This window comes from Rhinolophus hipposideros (assembly GCF_964194185.1).
Source record: "Rhinolophus hipposideros genome assembly, chromosome: 13".
In the NCBI taxonomy this organism is placed as follows: Eukaryota; Metazoa; Chordata; class Mammalia; order Chiroptera; family Rhinolophidae; genus Rhinolophus; species Rhinolophus hipposideros.
In genome coordinates, this window is record NC_138059.1 from 62,272,481 (window position 1) to 62,296,835 (window position 24,355).

Sequence of the window (24,355 nt, forward strand, 5' to 3'; positions counted from 1 at the left end):
TAAGTCTGTTGGAACTTGTTATGACCCCCTATAAAGGCATTTCCTTATCCCCCCAAAATATCACTATAGAGAAATTTAAATGCATGTCACATCACTGAGAGCTGAGTAAACTGACAGAAATTTAACTGAGGATCTGCCTTACAGATTATGGGATAATAGTATGATCCAAATACACCCCGTCCCAGTCTTAATATATACTCTGTTCCTTAAAGCCTGGTGAAGAAGCTATTGCCAAGTAGATATCTACTAGAAAGATTTTCAAATCTACCTTCAGTATTTGTAAAATATCCATAGAGACATGCAAATTTAACAGACTACATTTTCAAATTAGCATTTTATTTTACTTCAGTAACATCTCTTCTCTTGACCATGCACCATTAATTAAAACAGCATGCTTCCTTGAAACTTTGGGTGAAAATATGCAATTTCTCCTCTGAGATTTTCCAACCTACCAAAAGCTGTTAGCATATTTAGCAATTTACTAAAATGTTATGAAGACCTATGGCAGAAATATAACTTCTTTGGCATTAAAACCTTTGTAACTGGACAAGAAGAAATAAAAAGTAATACTGTGAAAGGCAAAGCTTAACTATTTAGCAGGATGATTTAGAAAAGTCTGATAATTCAGCAAGTCATAATTTTCTCCAAATTCAATGCTTTAAAAACTTTAGCCAAATAGATTATTCGCAAGAAAGCCATTTTTATGACATTCTTGCTATCAAATTTAGTGTTTGTAGTTCATTTTTAGGTAACTTTTTAAAAGTTTTAATTTCATTCCTTAAAATAAAAGATTATTCTTAGCTCTTTTTATGCTAATAACTTACTAAATAGCTGAATCCGTAGCTCATTTTACCTTTTATCCCTTTCAATGTTATGAGTAAAAATATTTACAAATATTTAAACATACAAACATTTTTGCTACATATTAGTATGTACAAAGCTTTTATTATATATCTTTTATTTTAAAGACATGCTTTCATCACATTACAAGATATTCACATAAAATAATAAAAATTACAAACTGTCAGATATGAGTCAAAAACATGGTCATGTTTAGCTGAATCAACTGAATGAATGATAGTTTTATTTATTTTTAACTGACTGATAGTTTTATTTAGTTACTTATTTATTTTTTAACTGAATGATAGCTTTTGTCTTTAAATGGCCTTTTACTTCATTTCACTGCCAAAACCTGGAAGAAAACTGAGGTGAGGAGAAAATAAAGTGGTGGTTCAACTGCTATATTAATTTAACCGAGTCCATTAATATGCCTTTCTATTTGGTAATCTTGAATGAGTTTCAACAACTTTAAAACTGGGTTTTTGAGAAGTAACTGAACTTTACAGTTGGAAAATAGAATAGTAAAGGCTAAGGAGAAAAATAAGAGAGATGCAACGGAGTCTAAGTCAGCAAACACATGACAGAAGAGACAGATGATTTTTTTTCAGGTGTCTCTACTGTACCCCGTTGTTCTGAGGTTCACAGAGTTCCCTGACCAACATCTCTGCTTCACGGCTGTGACCCCACAGCTCCTGTTAAAAAACGAAACCAGTGGTGCAATCATGTAGAACGGCTGCTGCCCGGGCACCTGCTGGGCAGCTCCTTGGGAAAGGCCCACAGCAGAGAGCCTTCCCTGGGTGTAGGTTCAAAGCAGGGCAGGATGGGGGGCGGGATCTGCTCTGGCCTGATGTATCCCCGGATGGTCACTGTGTCCTAGAATTCCCAAAGCAATGGGATATCTCCCATTTCATAACAGCCAAGTAGGTAGATTGTGAACAGCAGTTGATGAAGGGAGAAGGAGCCTGGCAAACGCTGTGGCTGCGAGGGTCCCAGGGGCTCACTTGGGGCTCACTTGAGGCCACCAACAGGCCCAAACACACTACTCTCTCTAGGGTGGCTGCAGCTGCACCAGCGGGCCTAGTCTAGGACCTGAAAGAAAGTGACCAGGGAGAGGGTGACGAACCCTGCTGCCCAGTGACACCCATCTGTTCATACTGGGCTTCAGGGATTCCCAATGCCTTCCACAATTTTGAAACAATTAGATATTTAGTAATCCTCTAGGAAGGTGGCCAAGCCTGGTCCTATGATGCAAACTATTTCTGATACTCTGAGCAAATTTTCCAAGAGAAAGAACTAGTTATAGAAGTTACTGCATCATCATATTACCTCAACAGTCTTTTCAAACATATTCAGCTAAAACTGAATAAATGATCGCACAACTTCCAACTGAAATGGCTTCTCAGACTAACTTTAAGCAAAATGAAAATGAAATGAAATACTAACATGAAATACTAGTGCATTACAAACACAGCTTTTATTTTTTTTAAGTAGAAAGACTATCAGTAGATACTAGCTTTTCAGTTTTTAATAAATACGCTAAGAAAGTATGTGCATTCTGTAAATATATAGCTTTTGCTTTTGTGTGTCTTTGTTTTCCAGTAGTTTTTCCTGCACTATATAGTAATGACTATCTGTTACACTGAATAGAGAAGCTGTGTGTTTGATGCAAGACTGATTATTTCATTCCACATTTATTTAGATTAGACAGATAAATCTGAACATCAAACTATAGATTCATAATGTAAACTTTCAGAAATGCTGTTTGTTATATCTGATGTAATAAATACAGAATTATCTCACACTATTTTAAAAACAATGACACCATTGTCTTCCAGCCCCCATCAGGGGAGAGAGAGCCTAAGGCTGTGAGTCTGCTGGAGCAGTGCTATGATTTGCTTTTTCTCCAGAGACGGAATGCTTCAGAAACTGCCCGGTAGCACCAATGTATAATCTTGATCTCATGGGCCATTTCTGAAAAAGAACAAGCAAATCCAAAAGTTAGTATCTATGACAGATATAACATAATCAATAATAATGATAATAATAGTAATTCCAAATACTTCAATGCAAGTGCAATAGTATGTAGCCAGTAACAATTGTATTAATAATTATGAAGTCTAAGGTACAACATGAAAAAATGTTTATTAACGCTAACAATAAAAGTAAGAATATACCCAGACTTTGTTTATAACTATATAAAATAATGTGTATAACTATATAAAATAATGTGGATAAGAAATCATGGAGAATATAGTTAAGTATAGGAAAATATAGTTATCCACAATGTTTTAATTTCAAACTAAAACCTGAAACAAAAGCCTTAAAGCAAGATCCCTGGCTTGAAAGATATTTTTGAAAGTTATATATGGTAAATATTATGTGTCTACACTTGTCAAAGAATTACAATGGAAAGTGACAAATTCAACTATCTAAACATTTTGTCTAGCTAAAAGCAATATCTAGAAGATGCAAATGTTAGAATATTTGGTGGTGTATAGATAGAACACCCAGATTAAATGTCTGGATGTACTGGCATCACACAGCTCTAACTTTTCAGTAATCACCACATTTGTATTCAGATTGTGATTTTTCTAAATTCACCTTTAAAGTGAACAGCCACTCATACAATAGCATTTATTGCTGAATAGCCATAGCAACGAAAAAAATTACATAAGTACCCCTTTCAGAATGGACCTCTCTTTTTTTTGGAGGGGGTGTCATATAATCAGTTTAGTTCTAAGGTCCTTGGTATACTAAGGATTACAATTTAGTTACCCAAGAAGTATAATATGAGAATATTTCTATTTGGATTAGGTAAATGAAAGATAGAGTTAATATTTAAGCATTCTCTCGTAGTGTCTGTAAAATACTATGTTACAGGTGGTTTTAATTACGTACATAAAATCTCTTTCCTTGGAACCTACACAGCACATGATTATAGCTCTCTTCTGGCACATACAACATTCTCCCTTATGTGTTTTCCTTTCTATTATATGTTCATTTAGGGGAGGGATTGAGTCTTACCCTTAACTGTGTTCACTCTGCTAACACAGTGCTTTGCGCATAGTAGGCACTTAGTTAATGATTTTAAAACAGATTAGTCATTTGTTCAACCATCATCAATTTCATGAAGGGGTAATCTTTGGCCTTGTTTCATTATTCCTAGAGTTGTCTTTTAACATCAAACCAATTGATCCAGAGGACAAATGAGATTGAATTGTTCTTAAAAGAGTTATAGGACTACAAAAATAGTTGGTACATGCATCAAGTGCAAAAATAAAACTCTTGTTAAGCTTATTGTTACATGAAAATTATGGTTCTAACATTACTCATTCAAAAAAGCAAACACTAAGATAGAAAACAACCTGATTTCTTCATCTGAATTATATTTTCCAGAAAGACACATTTAACAGATGCTTTTTGTCTTAAAGTGTACTTAATGGTTAAAAAAAAAGTTTCTTAGAGAATATGGGAAATATCATGTCAAAAAAACCTAATATTAATGATATAATTTAATAGCAATCTAAGGCACACTGTAATACAAAACCCCTTAATGAATGACTTTTCAGCTGTAATTGTTATATAATACATGAATGTGGTCTATCATAATTACAAATAAGTGATATTTCACATTTTTATATTTAATATTTAAAATAGTTTGAAACTATCATTTTGATTATATTTTGCAAAGTAAATTTTGTTAAACCTCACCACAAAAGTTTAAATTCAGTTAATATTAGAGAGTAATTTACCACATTTCAATTTTAGTATATGTGCTGCCGAAGCGAGCACAATTTACCACATTTCAATAACGATTATTCAATAATTTACTGAACACTGAATACTAAGGCTAAGTCCTAATTTGTGTGTGTGTGTGTGTGTGTGAGAGAGAGAGAGAGAGAGAGAGAGAGAGAGAGAGAGAGAGAGAGAGAGAGAGAGAGAGAGAGAGAGAGAGAGAGAGAGAGAGAGAGGGCTTCAGAATGGTGGAACCAAAATTTAAAAATTTAGGCTTAGAAAATACAGGGAAGATGATGCATTTTGAACAAAAAGCCAGATCAATGTAGGACTTCAAACAATCAAGTCTCGAAGAAAAAGACAATGCAGAACCTAAATACTGCAATATAGATAATAAATCATAATCATACATACCATATTAAACGAAAACACTGACCATTCTACCTATATGTAGAAAAATTACAGAAAACGGATATTCTTGTCTAATTTTGTCCGTTACATAATTTGAATATAGTATTTAATCAGCTCAGCATATATGCCAAAGGACTTATAAAACTTACATAAACACATTACAGTTTTTCTCACACTCTCGGTGGCTCTCTAGCCCATGATAGTTTACGATTTATTAAAACGGACTGAAAATTTACTGTGCGAATGCTGAACAGTCTCATTTTGTTCTCAATTTTACAAAAAATTTTCCACGTTGGTTTCCTAGGGACAGATTACTTAGGGACAGATAATTCCATTACCCCATTTTTCATGAATACTTTATTCCTGAAACTTTTCAAACGTCTGATAAAAACCACAATGGAAGTGTAATCATGTAAATTCAAAACACTTAAAAACTCCAAGGCTCATAAACGTAACTCTGACACTAAAACATTACCCAGCACCTCACCAGGCACCCCCAAGAAACCTCTCACCCGAGAAGGGCAACCTGTAGGTTGCGTCCTCTACGGTGCGTGAGACACCCCTGCCCCCAACCCGGGTTTAAACCCACCGCCTTCCGTACACCGCTCAGACCACGGTCGCTCCGCCGGGGTGTTCCCCCCACTCACCCCGACAGGAGGGCGAGGAGAGCCCGGTGGCACCTACCCAGGCGCCGGCCGAGCGGACCAGCTGCCCCGTGGCTCGCCCAGCCCCGCCGCGCGCCCTGCCCGCTTACTTTGACGGGGTGCAGGTAGCCGTCGCCGCGCAGGGCGCCCAGCCCGGGGTCCGCCGGCGCCTCGGCGTCGTCCTGCAGGCTTCGGGTGAGGTGCGCGATGTAGGTGGTGGCCAGCAGCAGCACGTCCAGCTTGGACAGCTTGGTGTCGGGTGGCACGGACGGCAGCGTGCGCTGCAGCTCCAGGAAGGCGTGCCGCAGGGTCTGCACCCGGCTGCGCTCCCGCGCCGCGTTCGCTGCCGCCGGCCGCCCTCCGCCGGAGCGCGCCCCGCCGCCCGGGCCCGCCGGCCCCGGCCCGGTCCTCCCCGGGCTCGAGTCGCGGGGGGCGGGGGCCGGGGGCGCGGGTTGGCTGCTGGCGATCACGGGGCTGCACGCCGGGCCGCAGCGGTCCATCGCGACGTCCCGCGCCGCGCGCCCTGCAAGGGACCCAAGGCGCGCTGAGCCGGGGCGCCGGGCGGGCTCCACCCGCGAGCGCAGCCCTCTCGGCTCCCGCGCGTGCCTGGCCTCCGCCTGGCTCCGGCGTGCTCCGGGGGGGGGGGGTCGCTTCGATTGGGGCGTGTTTGCCTCCCCACACCTGGGGAGGCTTTGGGGTCTGAGAGTTCCCGGGCTCCTCGGGAGGCTGACGGCGTGGTACCGGCTTCACTTTTCACCGACAAATTAAACCAAAGGGCTACTCTACTGGGGAAGAGGGCTCTCGGAAGCACAGCCCGGGCCCAGAACTTGCTCGAGCTTCTGGAATGTCAGCCCGCAAGCCCGCAAGGAAGACGGTGCGGGTCCTGTCCGCGGAGTGCCGGGGCTACGGCCGCCGCTCCCGCACCACTCGCTCCCGCGGCCCGGGACCCCGGTGGCGACGGCTGGAGCCCAGGGTAATTTCTGCCAGAGGAGTGGGGGGGGTCCCCTGGCCTCACCTCGGACTAAGGTGCCGGCTGCCCTCCAGGGGCGAGGACCGCGCGGCGCGGCGGGGATCGCACCGGGGCCCTTACCTTTCCGGGAGCGGCCGTGCGGGGCTCTGCTCCGCGGCGCGAGCGGGCAAGGAAAGTCGAGCCGTGCCTGCGAGGCCAGGGCCGCGCCGGTCACTCCATCCTCGTCCAGCTGAAACCGACGACGGCTTCCAGCACTGCTGGACGCGCCCCTTATGAGGGCGCCCCCGAGGCCACGCGCGCGTGCGGACCAAGCTCGGCGTCGGGCCCCGAAGGCAAGGCCGCGGAGGTCCGCGCTCACCTGAGCGCTGCTCCCGGGCAGCCTCCTCTCGGAGCCGCCCCCTGTGCCGCGGGAGAGTCATTAATCAAACCGTCCGGCGGGGCGGGGCCAAGGGGGCGGGGCGTCCTGCCGTCCCCGCCCCCCACGTCCGAGGTCTCCGGAGGCGGGACTCCCGCGCCCCACGTTCCGCACCTGCGAGGTTGGCGGCGCGTGGGGCCGGAGCCCGGCGCGGCTCCGCGAGTCACCGCTCTGAGCCGGGCGCCTTCCAGGCGGGCACCGAGTTGAGGCGGGACGCTGTCGTTTTGTGGAGCGCGACGTTTAATTTTCTGCGAGGCGATGTGGAGCGTGCCGCCTCGCCGCGCTAGCCTTTCATTTCACCACCAGGTACGAGTTTCACGTCGTCCTAATGCCTTAAAGCAGTGGTCCCTCCACCCGGGTACTCTGTGACCCGCTTAGGGGCCGCTCGGAGTCCAACCGCTTCCCTCGAACGCTCCCACGTCGGTGGCACTAAGTTTAGGAAGTCCTCCCACCAGCGGAAGGGGCCCTGGGACTTCGACCGCTTCTTCCGAGGGGCGCGCGCCCTGGCCGGCCGCCTCCGTTGTGCCCCCGGGGCCTCCGCTTTGTGTCGTTATTTGGACTTAAAATTCGTCCCGGCCTGTCCTCCTGCGAGGCACTCACGGAGGTGTCTTGCCCTTGGGGACCCCGCGGGAAGCGTGGCTGGCGGCCGCGCGCGGAGGGGCTCGGGCCAGGGCTCCTTCCGGACGCCGGCGCTGCGCCGCGAGGGGGTTCGGGGCGCCCCCTGCGCTCCGTGGCCTCCGCGTGTCTCGGGCGCCTCGCCTTCAGAGGCCAAGTCTGCGGGGACGCACGAGATTTTCTAGCAACTGATTAGTATATCCTTGAAACACTGCCTACGATGCGAAGAGCAGGACTTCTCAAAAATGTCTGGGGTCAAGACCCTCAGATGTACATTATCATTCATGAATCTGCTCTGGTGTGGGGGACATCATTTCCTGCCTGACCACAGATTTTTAAACTGGAACGACCAAGTAGTACATAGTAATGGTGGCATTTGTGTTTGAATACGTCGTTTCCCAGTTTGGTATATTAGAGTGAATCAGAATAATCGTCAGGCTTTCATGTCAATTTCTAGTCAACCACGGAATTAGATTCACACTCAGAAAGCAGCCCACCAAAACACCACTGCTTCGAGAAAAGATTCCTTTGTTTCGATGCATGAGAAAGCACGTCTTCATTTCCCCAGTAAATTACATGCAGTGAGGATTAAAGCAATTGGAAAGCAGTGTTTCAGATTCCACAGAGAAGCAAATCAAACAAGATCTTACAGGTTTTTCTCATCTAAAGAGATACCATAAGGCTACAAACCACAAAAGACGATGTCGCCTCGTTCTATAAAGACAGAAAACAAAAATCAGATGTTTCAGATCACTTAAGGCTGAATTGACTCCTGTTTTACAAATGTTCTTTTACTTTTCCGTTATGGAGAAGGTGAGGTGTGAGTACTTCGTTATTTTGTCACTAAGCTTTCGGATTCCTTCAAAGAGATTCCTGTACTAATAGAGAAAAAAAAAACAACACACAGCGTTAAATTATTTCAAGAATGCAACTTATCCAAAACAGGTAGCAAACAGTATCTAGGACACAATAATCAGGCTAATGATTAGTCACTAAACTGTGTGAATCTTCTCAAGCTTTAATGGGAGCAGAAACATAAAGATTCCTCCCTCTGGGACAGGGAAGAATAGGACAATCTATGAGTTGGGAGAGGTATGGAAATTGGAATAATTGGAAGGAAAGTGGGCCAGGACTAGGGTGAGGCGAATTAGGTGTGCAGAGAGCCTTACATTTTGCATCTTTGACATCTCACACCCTCACCTTAGCCTCCCCTGCTAGAGTCTGCTGTGACTGTCAGTGGTAGGGGCACAGCTGGGGCTCCTCACTGCTAGTAACAGTGGCTGGCTGGTGGCCAGCTGTGTTTCCCAACAGGTCAGGAAGAAAGGACTGATGTAACAAGTCCAAGTACTGGCGAACTTGTGCTATCTGCTGCCTCTCCAAGCAGCCTGTCTGAATTCTCTAACGATTCTAGATTAGTCTGAAGTCCTGCAAGAAGCCAGCATTTGCTGTGAAATTCAAAATAGATGAAAATCTTCAAATTTTCAACATTACATAAATTAATGATGGATAACCTTATTTAACTCTTATTAAATAAGAGTTAGACCTTATTTAACTCTTATTTAACTCTATATGTTAAGTGCTTTACAAGTACTTTATCTTCCAGTTAGTCTTTACAAAAACCCTTTGAGGATTTTACATTTTGTGGTTGAGAAAATGAAGCTCAGAGGGATTGAGTAACTTGTCTGAGGGTCACACAGTAAGAGGCAGACGGGTTGTAAGCCAGGCAGATTGACCCTAACGCTTGTGCTTTTTACCATACTACTTTATTTAATATTTGTAGAGTTCTTTATTATCTGCAAAACATTTTTTATGTCTATTATCTCAAAAAGGGCATACTTTAACTTGATTCCTATTAACACTGCAAATACTATTTCTATAGTATATCATTCTTTGGAGTTCTTGTCTAGTCTTGCAGAAAGTACATGGCTTTAGAGTGCTATAAATTTTATTTCAGAGTGTGGTGTAGGTCTTAAAATTATACTTGTCTTTTTTCTAAGTAGGTCAAATAATTTGTCATCTGAACTCTATAATGTAAATTGATCACACATACAGTGAAGAAAATACAGTGCTTTGAAATATATATATATATATCATACATAAGTTTTATATAATTGGTGCTTTTTATCACCCTTCAACTATTTCACTCATTGTTTAAAATATAATTTACATAGTTAAATTCACTCTTTTGAGACTATTCACCAAGATTTGATAAACATATACAGTCATGGAACCACTACCACAATAAAGATAGGCAACATTTCATCCCTCCCATTCCCCAATTCCTTTGTGCTGACCCTTTGCAGTCACCCCCTAAGACCTTGTCAACTACTGATCTGTTTTCTGTCTCTGTAGTTTTGCCTTTGCCAGAACATCATAGAATGATACAGTATTGAGCCTTTTCAGTCTGGCTTCTTTCGCTTGAATAATGCTTTTGAGGTCTGTCCAGGTTGTTTCGTGTGTCACTAGTTCATTCCTTTTTAATGCTGAGTAATATTCCATTGTATGGATAGACTTAAACAGTTCATCCATTCCCCAGTCCAGAGACCTTTGGGTTGTTTCCACTTTTTGGTGATTATGAAGAAGCCACTATAAACATTTGGGTACAGATGTTTGATTTGGGTACAGATTTTTGTGTGGGTATAGGTTCATTTCACTTTGGAAATACCAGGGAAAGGAAGTCTATGTTTAATTTTATAAGAAGAGGTCAAATTATTTTCCAAAGTAGCTGTACTATTAGGTTGGTGCAAAAGTAATTGCGGTTTTTGCAGTTATTTTTAACCTTTTAAACCGCAATTACTTTTGTACCAACCTAATATTTTTGAACTCCCACCAGTTGTGCCTGGGAGTTTCAGTTGCTCCATATCTTTGTTAGCATTACAGGATTTTTTTCTTATCTATTTTAATAGAGATTTTTAAAGAAAAAAATGATCCAATATTTTAAAATCAGATAATTTCACAATCTGGATATCTTGCTTGCCAGCTAGCGTGATTTCTCAAGTTCAGCATATCTGCCTGACTGCATTGTTTGGGAGTCAAGTAGCTGTACCTGCCTTTAATTGGACATGTGCTCTCCAATTCCCTTCAATCATATTCTCACCTGCTTCCCTCACTTACTTTACCTGTCCGTACCTGAGGACATTTTTGACACCTCCTTGCGGAGCAGCTGAGAACTCGGCTTTTGGAGTCAGGGACTGGATTCAAATCCCAGCTCTGCCTCATGGCAGTCGTGTGACTACGGGTCCCTGTGGGCCATCTCCACTGCTCATTTCCCATCTATGAAATAAGGCTCGTAGGATTCTCATCTCAAAGGGTTCTACTGTTTTATTGTTTTGTTTTGTTTTAATTTGTTTGAGTAATGAAGATTCAGCTTTCAAAATAGACATTTTGGAATGGAAAATAACTAATATAATTCCTATAAATTAGATGTTACATAACTCTTGTTCCCAGAGTAAGCCATTGACAGAGTGGAGACTAGAAGTCACAAAAGCTACCTTAGACTGTTTTAAAAACTTTGTTGCTTACCACAATTGCTTTTTTTTTCTGGGGGTGGGTGTCCTAATTTCAAAAGAGTTCTTTGAGAACTGCATATCAAAATCTTAAGATTATACCTACATTACTGATACATAAGTTTATTTTGCCTATAAAATCAATCAGACTGAGGTTAGGTTCAACACAACAAAATTAAAGGCATTTAGAGCTTTGCGAATAAGATTATATAAGATCATCCTAGAGTTTTGTGACTAAAAAATGTTTTCTAAGTTTTAAAAATTCTTCTTGAAGCACATAGGAGATCTGTTGTTGCAACTTTTCAAACACAACCTTAACAGTGGTGAAAGCAAGTTATTTTTACTGGTTGTCAAGTTCACGTTTTAACTCAAAGAAATCAATGCTTCCATATTCTAACTGAAGATAGTAGGAATTTTATAAATAGCTAAATAACATACATGAACATTTTCTATGAGATTCACATTCCTTAAAGTTATCTGAAACTAAGGACATTCTAACCCAGCTAGAAGGTTATTATTTTTGCGTTAACAAAAGAGATGAATTGACTCTATTGACATTCCCTGGGCTGGAAAGATAGTGAAATAACCAAACAACAATTTGGTTTTTTCATTGTGCAGTGCTGTACAGTATTTTAAGTGGATCTTATTTACAACATATAAATGCATTTAATGTCTATTTTAAAATTACTAAGGCTCAAGCACCTCCTAGCATGTTTGAAAAGAGGAAACATCTGTCAGAAGTATTTACTGTGACAAACACAGAAAGAGGCAATAATGTGTACATTTTTTGTTTAATACCATATATTACTTTTAATTGAACAGTGAAGGCATTTGTTCAGCATCAGCCTTTAAATAAAAAATAGTTTTGAGCTAATCTTTAATTAAAGTGTACATTGATAGTATCAAGTTCAGTTTGAGGGTCAAAAACAACGTCAACGAGTCTGCCTTTCTCCTCCCTGTAGGGAATGAAGGCTTGTGTAAATATACACGAGCACAGACTGCACACATTTATAAAGGAGGCAGAAAACATTTCCCTGTCATTGGACAGATGTTGCTTCATTGTGTTCCACAAGGATACAGGCACAGCTCCCAGTGTGTGGAACCTTAAGGAGAGGGGGGGCACATACTGGGAGTATTGGGGAGAAGCACTCTAAGCGCCTTTCCACCTCTGAGCAGGCTCCCCACCTCGAGTACTAAACGTAGACTGTGGACCACGCGTCTGCTGAGGCCGCCTCGTTCCCCCCCTTAAAGTAATTCACAGAAAGAGTTGCTTCAATCAACTTTTTAGAAACTGAAAACATTTATTCTTTGTGTTTGGTCTGCGTATTTTGTTTTTAACGCTTTGCTGACCTTCTAGCTTTATTTTCAGTATCTCTCAGCTTTACACTAAATGAGGAACATGTTAGCAACAGGCACCCACTCAACATCTGTATCAAGAGCTTAATGAGGGGCTGGCCCGTGGCTCAGGCGGTTAGAGCTCCATGCTCCTAACTCCAAAGGCTGCCGGTTCGATGGCAACGGCAACTGGACCTGGAGCTGAGCTGCGCCCTCCACAACTACGATTGAAAGGACAACAACTTGACTTGGAAAAAAGTCCTGGAAGTACACACTGTTCCCCAATAAAGTCCTGTTCCCCTTCCCTAATAAAATCTTTTTTTTTTTTAAAAAAAAGCTTAATGAAATCCCACCATACATTGGGTCTTTTATTAAAGATAGGTTAGCACGGATATTCCCATTTAATAAGCCGAGTCTTTTGTGATAACAAAATGCTATTTTGGCATACCCTCAGTAAAAATGGTACCTAAGGAAATAAAATATTTAAAATGAAATATTTATGTAATTATTTTTTTTCCACATTATAAAACTGAAGACTCGGGATTGAACATAATCAACTTTTCTGACCGTGGTGGAAGCAGGACATTCTTTGCGTTCTTTTCACAGGAACCCCTCTGTTCTGCTGGCTTCTTTTAGGGTAGCCTGTCTTTGCAGTACAGAGCAGTTAAAAATGCATTTATCTCTGTATTGAATGTTCCTCATAAGGAAAATGAGGATACAGTGATTTATTTGCTGTTTCATCAGTGTAGTCCCAGGGATTAGAGCTTTGCTTGGGGCTAGAGAATACTGTGTTTCCCCGAAAATAAGACCTAGCCAGACAATCGGTTCTAATGTGTCTTTTGGAGCAAAAATTAATATAAGACCCGGTCTTATTTTACTATAATGTAAGACTGGGTCTTATCTTATACACTATAATATAAGACCGGGTCTTATTTTACTATAATATAAGACCCGGTCTTATATTAATTTTTGCTCTAAAAGACACATTAGAGCTGATGGTCCAGCTAGGTCTTATTTTCGGGGAAACAGTGTAACACACGGTATGTGGTAAGGTCACAGCTCACAACTGATCCTAGTGTGTGTGGCAATGTGTAGAATTTACCAACATTGTTTTCTGACGCTGTGTCCATTTTTATTGTTTTCCACCTTGATGATATACCAGCGAGACCTTTAAAAGTGCTTGGCAAAAAACAAAACTCATGAACACTGTGGCGGAATTGACACCACTTGTATAAATCCTTAAGAAACTGCTGGGATGCTACAGACACACTGGCTAAGGTTTTGATGGTAGTTACAATGAACACACTACGGTAGCAGTAAAGCAAATTTTCACACAGCTTCCAGACCTGTTGTTGTTTGTTTGTTGTTTGTTTTTGTTAATGGAGAGGAGACAAGACCCAAACTAGGACCCTTTCCATACCTGTTCTCCTCTCCCCAAGTGAAGCATTTTCCGACTCCCAGGACTCTCTCTCCCTTAAGCCTCTGGCCTGACAAGCCTAAGCTAGTCTTCAGGGAATGGGGATAGGACAGTGCGACCTGTTGTTCATGGCTCTTCTTCGAGTGGTTCCATTAAGGAATGCTAAGTCACCATAGCTTGAGTACACCCTGCAAAGAGGGTCTCATGACAAATTCACCTGACCTTCAGTAGACAGTTCTGGAAAAAGGAAATCTCTTCCAAAGCATGTCCACTGACTGATTATTTCTCAATGAAATATGTGGTTGCCCTTCATTGTATTGAAATGACTACTATTGGAAGGATCAATAGAGCAATCATTTTTTGCTTATCAATGAAAAAAAGTTGAACGAATAATTTGTAGGCTGTATTAGGATCTGATTTATAATGCCCATATCACACTATAATTATATCACATTTGACTCTCTGACCAACTTGTAGGAAGATCTTTGAGATCAGGACTATCTCATTTGAGTTTTTATATTCAGTACTGCTCAGCATATAGCAGGTGCCCATTACATTTATGAATAAATGAAGTTATTTTCTGTTATGACTTCTTTTTACATTGAAGCAATATCATCTTTTAAAACCCCGAAAGCAACTTTCTTCTTCTCAGGAGACTTATAGCTGATTCGCCTGAAGCTAAATTATGTACATACTCAAGTTTAGAGCAGTGATTCTTGAAGTATCTGTTGGACCACAAACCCTTTAAGAGTTTAATGAACTTCTAATGTCTCCTTCAGCGACACCAGGTTAAGACCCTTTGGTTTGCTGCCGTGGTGAAACTAGCCCATGTGTCGGGCCTCCCCTCCTTTTTGCCACCAGTTGCCCTTCCTGGTCATCCACTCACCAGTGGACCACCCATCATCAGCTGGGCCTCAGGCTCCTTTGGTTTGATCCCTGCTCATTCCCACATTGCTACCTGCTGCCTCTGGGACTTCTTGAGTCACCTCCCCGACCTCGGGGGTGTATCTAGTTTGTGCCGCCCAGCTCTTCTTGACTAATCCTTCCACCTCAACTTTGTCACTGTTCTGCTAGACCAACAATGATTTTTTCTTTCTTTTCTTTTCTCCCCCCCCCCCCTTTGCTGCTTAGCCAAGAAGAATCGAGAACAGAGAACCAGGAGAGACAGATGAAGGGCCTGTCTTCCTCTGTGCCGTTGACTGACAGTGAGAGTGTCCCATCTTCCTCAGAAGATAAATCATATAAATATTTGAAAGAACTTACCTGGTCTCTTCACTAATATTAGGGTTATCTTCATGAGAGCTTTCTGGAGGTGCATTTCCATTTGCAAGGTATGTCTGTACAGCAGAGAAAAAGACTAATTTTGGCTTACCCACCTGTGGGTAATAAACAGGAACTATGTGATGCATTGTTTCAAAGTTACCTGTAGCATACAAAGAATTAAAAGCATTCTGCTTTGAAACTAATAACTAAATTGTGAACATAACATATAACAGCATTAGACTATAAAAATTGTATCTTATGAAATGGAATTAAATAAGTTAATTGGATCCACGGTAAAACCAATAAAAAAAGTAATATCCGAGATAAAATATCATAGACTTTCATACATAGAAACCTACACAGGAAAGTTTATAGTCAAATCTCACAGACAAAATGGGTACAGGAAAGTTACTATAAATATTAACACCCCTTGCATTTTGCTGTTCTAAGTTTCTTTATTCAGAGCGTTTAACCTTTAGGGAGTAGATTAGTCGCTCCCGCTCCCGTAGTTCTTGCCTTTCTCTCTGCACTTAACGTCCCCTGTCATTACTGATCCTCCTCCATTTCCAGCAGTGATTTCCTTTTAAGTGGGGGCTGCCTTATCACTGCTAATTCCCAGTGTCTAGCAGAGTCCAAGGTCCTCAATAAGTGTTTGTTAAATGAATACATGAATGTTTCCATCAAAACGCTACAAAAGTAAATGCTGAGAGATATGCATATATTTTGGATGTTAAAGTGGTTTTGTTTTCAGTTTCGTTATGAGGCTATATTTATGACAAGATTTTTATTGTAAAATAATGAAGTTTGAGGCTAGAGTCCCTGTGGTCTTACCATCTGTTCCTAATCCAGAACTCCACACTTACGATGGTATCAAAACTACGTAAATGGTCAGGAAGTACAAAACTTACTGTCGTCCTAAGAATTTCCGTTCACTTACAATGTATTTGGTTGTACAGAGGCATCTTTAAAAGGTTCATTTTAGGTCTTCTAAAGATCTGAAGGTATAGTATAGATTTTAAAAACATGTATTTTCTAGACTTTAATTCATGCTTTCCATTTCTCTTGAGCAGTAATGACAGAACCTTTGCATAAATACCGTGGTGTAAGCTATTGGCCACATACCTAAAGGTAGAGTTAGTGTGTGTTATATACACATATCCAGGGATGTCACTGTTTTTAAGCCTGACAGCGTTAAGAACTGTCATTTGTTTGGATAGGATGGCAAACGTGTGGGAGGCGAGAGAGAAGGATCTCTACAGTGGTCAAGGGAGAATAAGTACTCCTGAGGAAAACTCAGGAGAATTTTCTATTGCAGCTTGTCTGCTTTCAATTTCAGTTTTATTTTAATTGAACTTAAGGTCTATTTTTCAATATAGGAAATCATATAATCTATTTGAATACTTTTAAAATGTCAAAGTTCTTTCATAACCTATTATCCCATTTTCTCCCTAGGCTCTTTTTTATTTGTAAAAAATTGTTTGTTTAGGGCCAGCCCGGTGGCTCAGGCGATTAGAACTCCATGCTCCTAACTCCGAAGGCTGCCGGTTCGATTCCCACATGGGCCAGTGGGCTCTCAACCACAAGGTTGCCAGTTGAACTCCTCCAGTCCCGCAAGGGATGGTGGGCTCTGCCCCCTGCAACTAAGATTGAACACGGCACCCTGAGCTGAGCTGGCACTGAGCTCCCGGATGGCTCAGTTCCTTGGAGCGGGTCCTCTTAACCACAAGGTTGCCGGTTGGACTCCCGCAAGGGATGGGGGGCTGTGCCCCTTGCAACTAGAAAACTGGCAGCTGGACCTGGAGCTGAGCTGCTCCTCCACAACTAACTGAAAGGACAACAACTTGAAGCTGAACAGCACCCTCCACAACTAAGACTGAAAGGACAACAATTTGACTTGGAAAAAAGGTCTGGAAGTACACACTGTTCCCCAATAAAGTCCTGCCCTCCTTCCCCAATAAAAAAAAATTAAAAAAAATTATTTGTTTACATGTCACACGTTTAAACACCTGCAGATTTCCCTAAATGTCCACCAAACTGAAGTGGATTTCTAAGGACAGCAGACGTTTTTGTCCCCGTCTAAGCCCAGCTCAGCCAGGCAAGCCTAGAGTGGTCAGCAGGAACCAAAGGGGTTTCGTGAAGTTAGGTAACTTGGATTCATCGCTGTGGCACCTGCCATCTTTGTGATGTTGGATAAGTCATTTCATGTTTCTAAAACTCAGCGTTCTCATCTGTAAAACGGATATAATGATTATCTGCCCCCATAGGTCAGAAGGATTTAACTGCACTAATGTGTATGAATATCTGAAATGTGTGGCTCAGTGAAAATAGCTCTCTTTTCTTCTTTTGCCCACTATTCTTTGCCTCCTAGAGTAGAGTGCTATCCATTTGAAATTATTAATGATTATTACAATAGCGGTGACAACAGAGAATGAAACGATGCTTCTGAACTGCAAACATCCTGTATGTCTTGTAAGAAAATTGTGGTGAGAACACGTAATATGAGATCCACCCGGTTAACAACATTGTAAGTGTAATACATTGCTGTTGACCGTAGGTACAACTTTGTACAGCAGATCTCTAGAAGTTTCATCTTGCTTGACTGAAACTTTATACCTGCTGGTTAGTAACTCCTTTATGCCCCTGCCCTGCAGCCTCTAGCAACTACCATGCCACTCGTTGATTCTATGAATTGGACTGTTTTAAGATGCCTCACATAAATGGAATCATTCAGTATTTGTCTTTCTGTGAATGAGTGGCTAATTTCACGTAGCACAATGTTCTCAAGGTTCATCCATGTGGTCACATATTGCTGGATATCCTTTTGTAAGGCTGAATAGTATCCCGTTGTGTGTATGCACCAGGCGTCTGTCAATAGACATTCATTCAGGTTGTTTCCACATCTCAGCTACTGTGACTAGTGCTGCAGGGAACATAGGGGTGCTAATATCGCTCTAAGATCCTGATTTAAATTCATTCAAATAAATACCCAGAAGTGGGACTGTTGGATCATATGGTAGTTCTATTTTTACATTTTGAGGCACTGCCGTGCTGCTTTGCAGAGTGGCTGCACCATTATGCATTCTCACCAACAGTGTGCAAAGCTTCCAAGTTCTCCACGTTCTCACCAACATTTGTCTTTTGTTATTTTGATAACAGCCATCGTGACAGGTGTGAGGTGATAACTCACTGTGGTTTGGATTTGCATTTCCCTGTTGATGAGTGACATTGAGCATTTGTAATATACCTGTTGGCCATTTGTAGGTCTCTTTGGAGTTATGTCTGTTCAAGTCCCTAGCCCATTTATAAAGTTGGGTTATGAGTTTTTTAGCTATTGAGTTGTAGGAGTTCCTTTTTACTTTTGGAGCTTAACCCCATATCAGATACATGGTTTGCAAATATTTTCTCCCATTCTGTAGATTGCTTTTTCACTGTTTCCTTTGCTGTGCCGAAAGTGTTTAATTTGTCTCACTTGTTGATTTTTGTTTTTTGTGGTCTGTGCTTTTGGTGTCATATCCATGAAATCATTGCCAAGACTAATGTCAGGTTTTGCCCCTAAGTTTTTCCCTCTAGGAGTTTTACAGTTTTGGGTCATATTTTAATCTACTTTGAATTAATTTTTTGTATGGTGTAAAATAAGGGTCCAGCTTCATTCTTTTGCATGTGGACATCCAGTTTTCACAACATTTGTTAAAGAGACTATTCTTTCCTCATTGTATATTGTGGGCACCCTTGTTAAAGATCAGCGGGCTGTTTCTGTGTGGATTTACTTTTGAGCTGTCAGTTCTGTTCCATAGGTCTGTATGTCTGTCTTATGCCAGTACCATCCTGTTTTGATTCCTGTAGCTTTATAATGTATTTTGAAATCGGGAAGTGTGATGCCTCCAGCTTTGTTCTTTTTCAAGGGTGATTTGGATATTTTTTGTAGTTCCACATGAATTTTAGAATTGTTTTTGTCTATTTCTGTGAAAAATGTCATTGGAATTTTGATAGGAATTGCACTGAATCTATAGATGACTCTGGGTGTTATAGAATTTTTTCTTTTTAAAAAAAGACTTTTTTTGGGGGGGAAGGGAACAGCTTTATTGGGGAACAGTGTGTACTTCCAGGACTTTTTTCCAAGTCAAGTTGTTGTCCTTTCAGTCTTAGTTGTGGAGGGCGCAGCTCAGCTCCAGGTCCAGTTGCTGTTGCTAATTGCAGGGGGCACAGCCCACCATCCCTTGCGGGACTCGAGGAATTGAACTGGCAACCTTGTGATTGAGAGCCCACTGGCCCATGTGGGAATCGAACCAGCAGCCTTCGGAGTTAGGAGCATGGAGCTCTAACCGCCTGAGCTACTGGGCCGGACCAGGGTGTTATAGAATTTTAATGATATTAAATCTTCCAGTCCTTGAACACAGGATGTCTTCCTATTTGTGTCTTAATTTCTTTCATCAATATTTTAGGTTTTCTGTATACCATTCTTTCATCTCCTTAGTTAAGTTTATTCCTAGGTATTTCATTCTTTTTTTGGTGCTATTGTAAGTGGAATTGTTTTCCTAATTTCCTTTTCAGATAGTTGTTAGTGTATCTATGTGGCTTTAAGGATTACTTTTATTAATTAGTTGGGGGGTCACACTAGATTATAAAGAGATTAAGACGGATTTTATTGAGAAAATTAAATGACTGTAATTTTTAAAAATTGTAAACTTTAAGATACATTATATTATTTTGTTGAATTTACTGGAGAACTTAAAAATTAATTAATTGAATTGTCTCTGAATTTGGAAGAACTTGTGAAATCTATTAAGATGAAGGAAATGTTATAGTAGAATAGGCTCAAATTTTGGGTGAGGGCTGGTGTTGAATTCTATGAGTACCTCAATATTAATAAGGTACTTTGGCATCTTTGATGTAATACTGAAAAAGTGTTTAAATTATTGAAATCCTTACTCTGGGTCTACTTCTACCCTTCACAGCCAGCCAGGGATAACCAGAGAAGGAGAAATGCCTCCTGTCTGTGTTATAAGTTTCAGATCTTTCAGAGAAATTCACATTGCCAACACAGTTTCATCATTCATGGGTATACTGTCAGCTCAGAAAGTCCCATTCTTCAAAATGATTTTCCACAGTTCATAGTCAGTGGACATGAGATGGCAAAATCATCAGAGTTCTATGCCTCCCCATCTCTACTTCTACTCGCCTTGACCTCCTTGCCCAAGAGACAAAGCTGCTAGGATATGCTGTCTGTCCATGCATAAAGCCTCACTGTACTGTTCCACTTTCCCTGTCCCTATTCTCGTAGCCTAACCCCTTTCTATGCCCCATCCTGTGTTAGCTATGGAACAGGAAGACCATTGGCATTCCAACAGGTGGAATGGAGGAAGCGCTCATTCCAATGTTGTGACCTGCACAATCTATGGAGTAATTCTAGGATGCTCCCCAATATGATAAAGATAATTGTTACCCATTATGCTGAGATACATTTAGTGGCATTACTTAGGCAAAGGAGGTTGGCATGTCCTTTGCAACACAACCTTACGCATATTGTAATAAAATATGCAACTGTTGGGGTGTGTACATAAGAAAGGGGACAGGCCACAGATGTTGTTGTGTTACATTTTTATTTTCTACCTGGAGGAAAAATGTGATTTGTAATCTGTTTTTAAACAAATATACTGGTGACTTGGGTTTCACAATTTGCATAGCTGATTGTTGTTTTACCATTTACTGTATTTTGCCGTGTATGATGCGTAATTTTTTGCCCAAATTTGTGAGGGAAAAATAAAGATGTGCACTATACATGGGTAGTACTAATTCTGTATCTGTATAAATGTTTTTAATTCTTTTTTTTTATGCTTATGAGTTAAAAGTGTTACTCTAGAAGTCAATAACGATATCCTTAAGCAAAATAATACCCTGGAATACGATAATTGTTTACTTGAACTCAATGACGAACTTGTAACCACGAAGAGTTCTTGACCTTCTATGATACGTAAATATAGTAAATTTGTTACCGATACATAAAATTTCATGTACCTTATACCTGTTCTTGTGTTTTGTAATTATTTGTTACATAAAATTTCTTGTACCGTAATATGTTAAAAAATAAATGCTAAAATTCCTTTATGATACAAAAACCAAGTACCTAAATGTAAACAAATAAAAATTTGAATTAAAAATCGAAACGAAAGATTGTTTCCCGGAAAGTTTGGGCCCAAAAAATGGGTGCGCGTTATATATAGGAGTGCATGATACATGGCAAAATACGATACATAATTAATAGCGTGCACTTTTGCCAGACATAAAATTATACATTTTCCACACCCCCAATGCTCTCTGTTTACATAGCTGACACAGTCGTACTCAATAAGAACCAAACACAGCTTTTGCTGATAATGGCTACAATTATCAAATATAAACATTAAGCTTAAATTTCCTAGGAATCATAAATAAGTTAAAAAAAAAACCTTACACAAAAAATCTAAACAAATCTTCCTTATTTCTCGCAATGTTTGTTGTTGTTGAGTAGAAGATTCCCTTTGCTAGTAGAAGTGGTCAACTACGGAATGACCGCTTACTTACTAATGACAGCTTACTTACTTATGTATGAGTTACTTTCATCCTTTTTCTTATTGTTTCTTTTCTTGCTGATTTTCTTGGCATCTTTGGATGCTTTCCAATTTATTAGGAATTGTCTTTCCATATGTTTAATTTCTTTTCCATCAAGAAATTCTAAAGAAAATATATATATGTTAAAAAAATACAATATGTAGATAAATATATATCAATATATAGATAATATATATAGTCTTTTGGTTTAGGGCACACAAACTTAAGTTACACAGTAGGCTGAAATACATGTATTTTAAAAATACCTTATTTACACAACTTCTGTATTTTTGTTTAGCTTTTATTTCTTTTTAATTTTTAATTTTTCTGATTTCAAAAAGAATATGTGTCTATTATATAAGCAACTGAAACAGGATGGAAAAAGACATAAAAATGCTCTGTATTACTATATCCATACCTCTCCTTCCCGTCGCTGACAAAGATAATCACCGTAAACAATTCAATGTATGGTCACCCTTCCAGGGTCATATGTACATTATATTGTTATTTTTAAAAACAAAAATGTCATACTCAACAAAAATTATTGCCTATTTCTTTAAATAACACTATGGTTATTGTTGGGAAAAAGAAAAATATATTTTATCTTAAAGCGAATAAGAAGTTTTATATATGTAACATGGTATTTTAAAAGCACATACATTAATAATGCTTATTCTATCCTAGGACCAAGGCTATAATAGGAACAATCCATATAGCTGGCCTCTTGGTTCTAAGAAGTGAGATTTCAGCTATCTTTACATTGTGTTCCTTTAAAAAAGTTTTGAAAATTGAGCATCTTAATTACACAAATAATTTTTGTATGTTTTAAGATATTTGTTAAATACAAAAGAAAAATGGGCACAGGAAAAAAAATTAACATTGCCTGTATTTCACAACCAGAAATAATCACTAAAAACCACTGATAACATGTTTTTTAGAATTCTTTTTTTTTCTATGTGTGATGTGTATTATATAAAATTGGAATTCTCTGTTTATACAGCATTACGTCCTACTTTTCAATATTGTGTTGTGAGCTTTTTACCATGTCTTTCTTCAAAACGCAGTTTTTAATGGCTGATAGCATTCTACTGTATGTATATACTGTAAAGTAATAGGACATTTTATATTACCTTTTTAAATTATGTGAATATGGGTGGCCTTAATTTAATATAAAGACTATCTTTTCTAGCAAAATTTGCTATATAGTATTTTTAAAGTTAAATATATTTTTTCTCATCACCCATATAATGTCTTCCACCTTATCCCAGAATGCAGAAAGGATGTAGTAAAAATTTTTAGATTGTATTATTACAGGGAAAAATGATAATGTCCTGATGAAATATTAATTGTATTACTGAAAGTATTAACATTACCACTTAAATATGATCCATAACATTGTTATACCCAAAGTACAAAATCAAGTGATGAAACTAGAAATATAAATTAGAACCATAAACACTAGAATTTTAATTGTTTCCATATCTTGCCTCATTTACTTATTTTAACTGAATAACAGAGCTCTCCAAATTATAATGTAAGAAATTGGCTAAATGTTTTATCATCACACATCTTACAGTATTTACAACTTTACATTAAAAGTCATTCTTTTGTGTTCAGTTTTCCAAACCACTTGTATTTATTAATGTCTTTCCAGATGTTTCTATTAATAATTGTATAATTTGTTAGTATATTTTGGATGTCATATGTGTAAATCAATACATATTTTTAAAAAACATCTATTATAAGGATAAGGAGTGAAAAATCCACGTCTTTTACCATAATCCCATTTCCTTTTCATCATGTTCCAGACAAAGCTGAGAAATGACTAGGAGACTAGGCCTCAGTAAATCTGATTCTGTCTCACTTTTAGCAAGTGATCTTGATCTTATTTGAGGTTATTAGGTGTGGAAATGGTTCAGGAGGAGACGCCAAGCAATGGACACAAGATCGGAGACCTGTGAGATTTGTTTTAATGAGTTGCTCTCAACACAAAATTTACTTTCACTCATACTAAGTAAACCAAGTGTGTGGATTGTCATCCTGTTTGGTAAGAACTGGGTTACTTACAAAACAGAAAATTGCTGTTCTTTTTACTGGGACACACCAAACCAGGCTTTCAGTTAACTTTGTGTTGTTTGGTTTTGCATTTAGGAAAAAGGAAATTAAAATAAAACAAGCTAAAATCAAAGAGAATTTGTTATACGTGTATCTAAGGCATAGAAAACACTGAAAGGATATATATTAAAGTGTTAACAGCAGATTTATGGCAGGATTATGAATGTTATTTTCTTTCCTGCATTTTCTGCATTTTGTAGAAGAAATACGTATTAATTTTACAATCATAAAATATGTCATAGAAAAGAGTTGTTTTTTAAAAACTTTGAATAAATCCTCTTTATTTTGAAATTAGTACACTTATCTCCATATCTTTTACAGCATTGCATGTGGTACTGTAGCATCACAACACAGGAAGATTCTTTTTTTTTTTTTTTTTTTTTTTTTTTTTTTTCACAGGAAGATTCTTAATTATCAAACATTAATTGTGTTTACTCTGCTTCCTAAGGAAAGTGGACTAATAAGATTGTTGTGGTGGGCAGAGAGGAGAGGAGGTGGAGA

General features: G+C 39.6%; 2 protein-coding genes across 2 annotated transcripts in view; both read right to left on the reverse strand.

The window, feature by feature from the left end:
* Positions 1 to 322: 322 nt before the first annotated feature.
* Positions 323 to 6,991, reverse strand: TCF24 (transcription factor 24). Its single transcript, XM_081070646.1, has 3 exons — positions 6,721 to 6,991; positions 5,741 to 6,153; positions 323 to 2,811 (listed from the first exon to the last, which is right to left on the reverse strand). Exons 2-3 carry the CDS (start codon positions 6,128 to 6,130, stop codon positions 2,698 to 2,700), a joined length of 504 nt encoding a protein of 167 aa, XP_080926772.1. The 5' UTR covers positions 6,131 to 6,153; positions 6,721 to 6,991; the 3' UTR covers positions 323 to 2,697.
* Positions 6,992 to 8,432: 1,441 nt separating this feature from the next.
* Positions 8,433 to 24,355, reverse strand: part of PPP1R42 (protein phosphatase 1 regulatory subunit 42) — a gene marked incomplete at its 3' end in the record, with an annotated part of 41,888 nt that continues 25,965 nt past the window's right edge. The window contains 4 exon segments of the mRNA XM_081070806.1: positions 8,433 to 8,462; positions 8,466 to 8,508; positions 15,152 to 15,311; positions 21,731 to 21,862. Of these exon segments, the coding sequence (XP_080926932.1) occupies positions 8,433 to 8,462; positions 8,466 to 8,508; positions 15,152 to 15,311; positions 21,731 to 21,862 (365 nt within the window).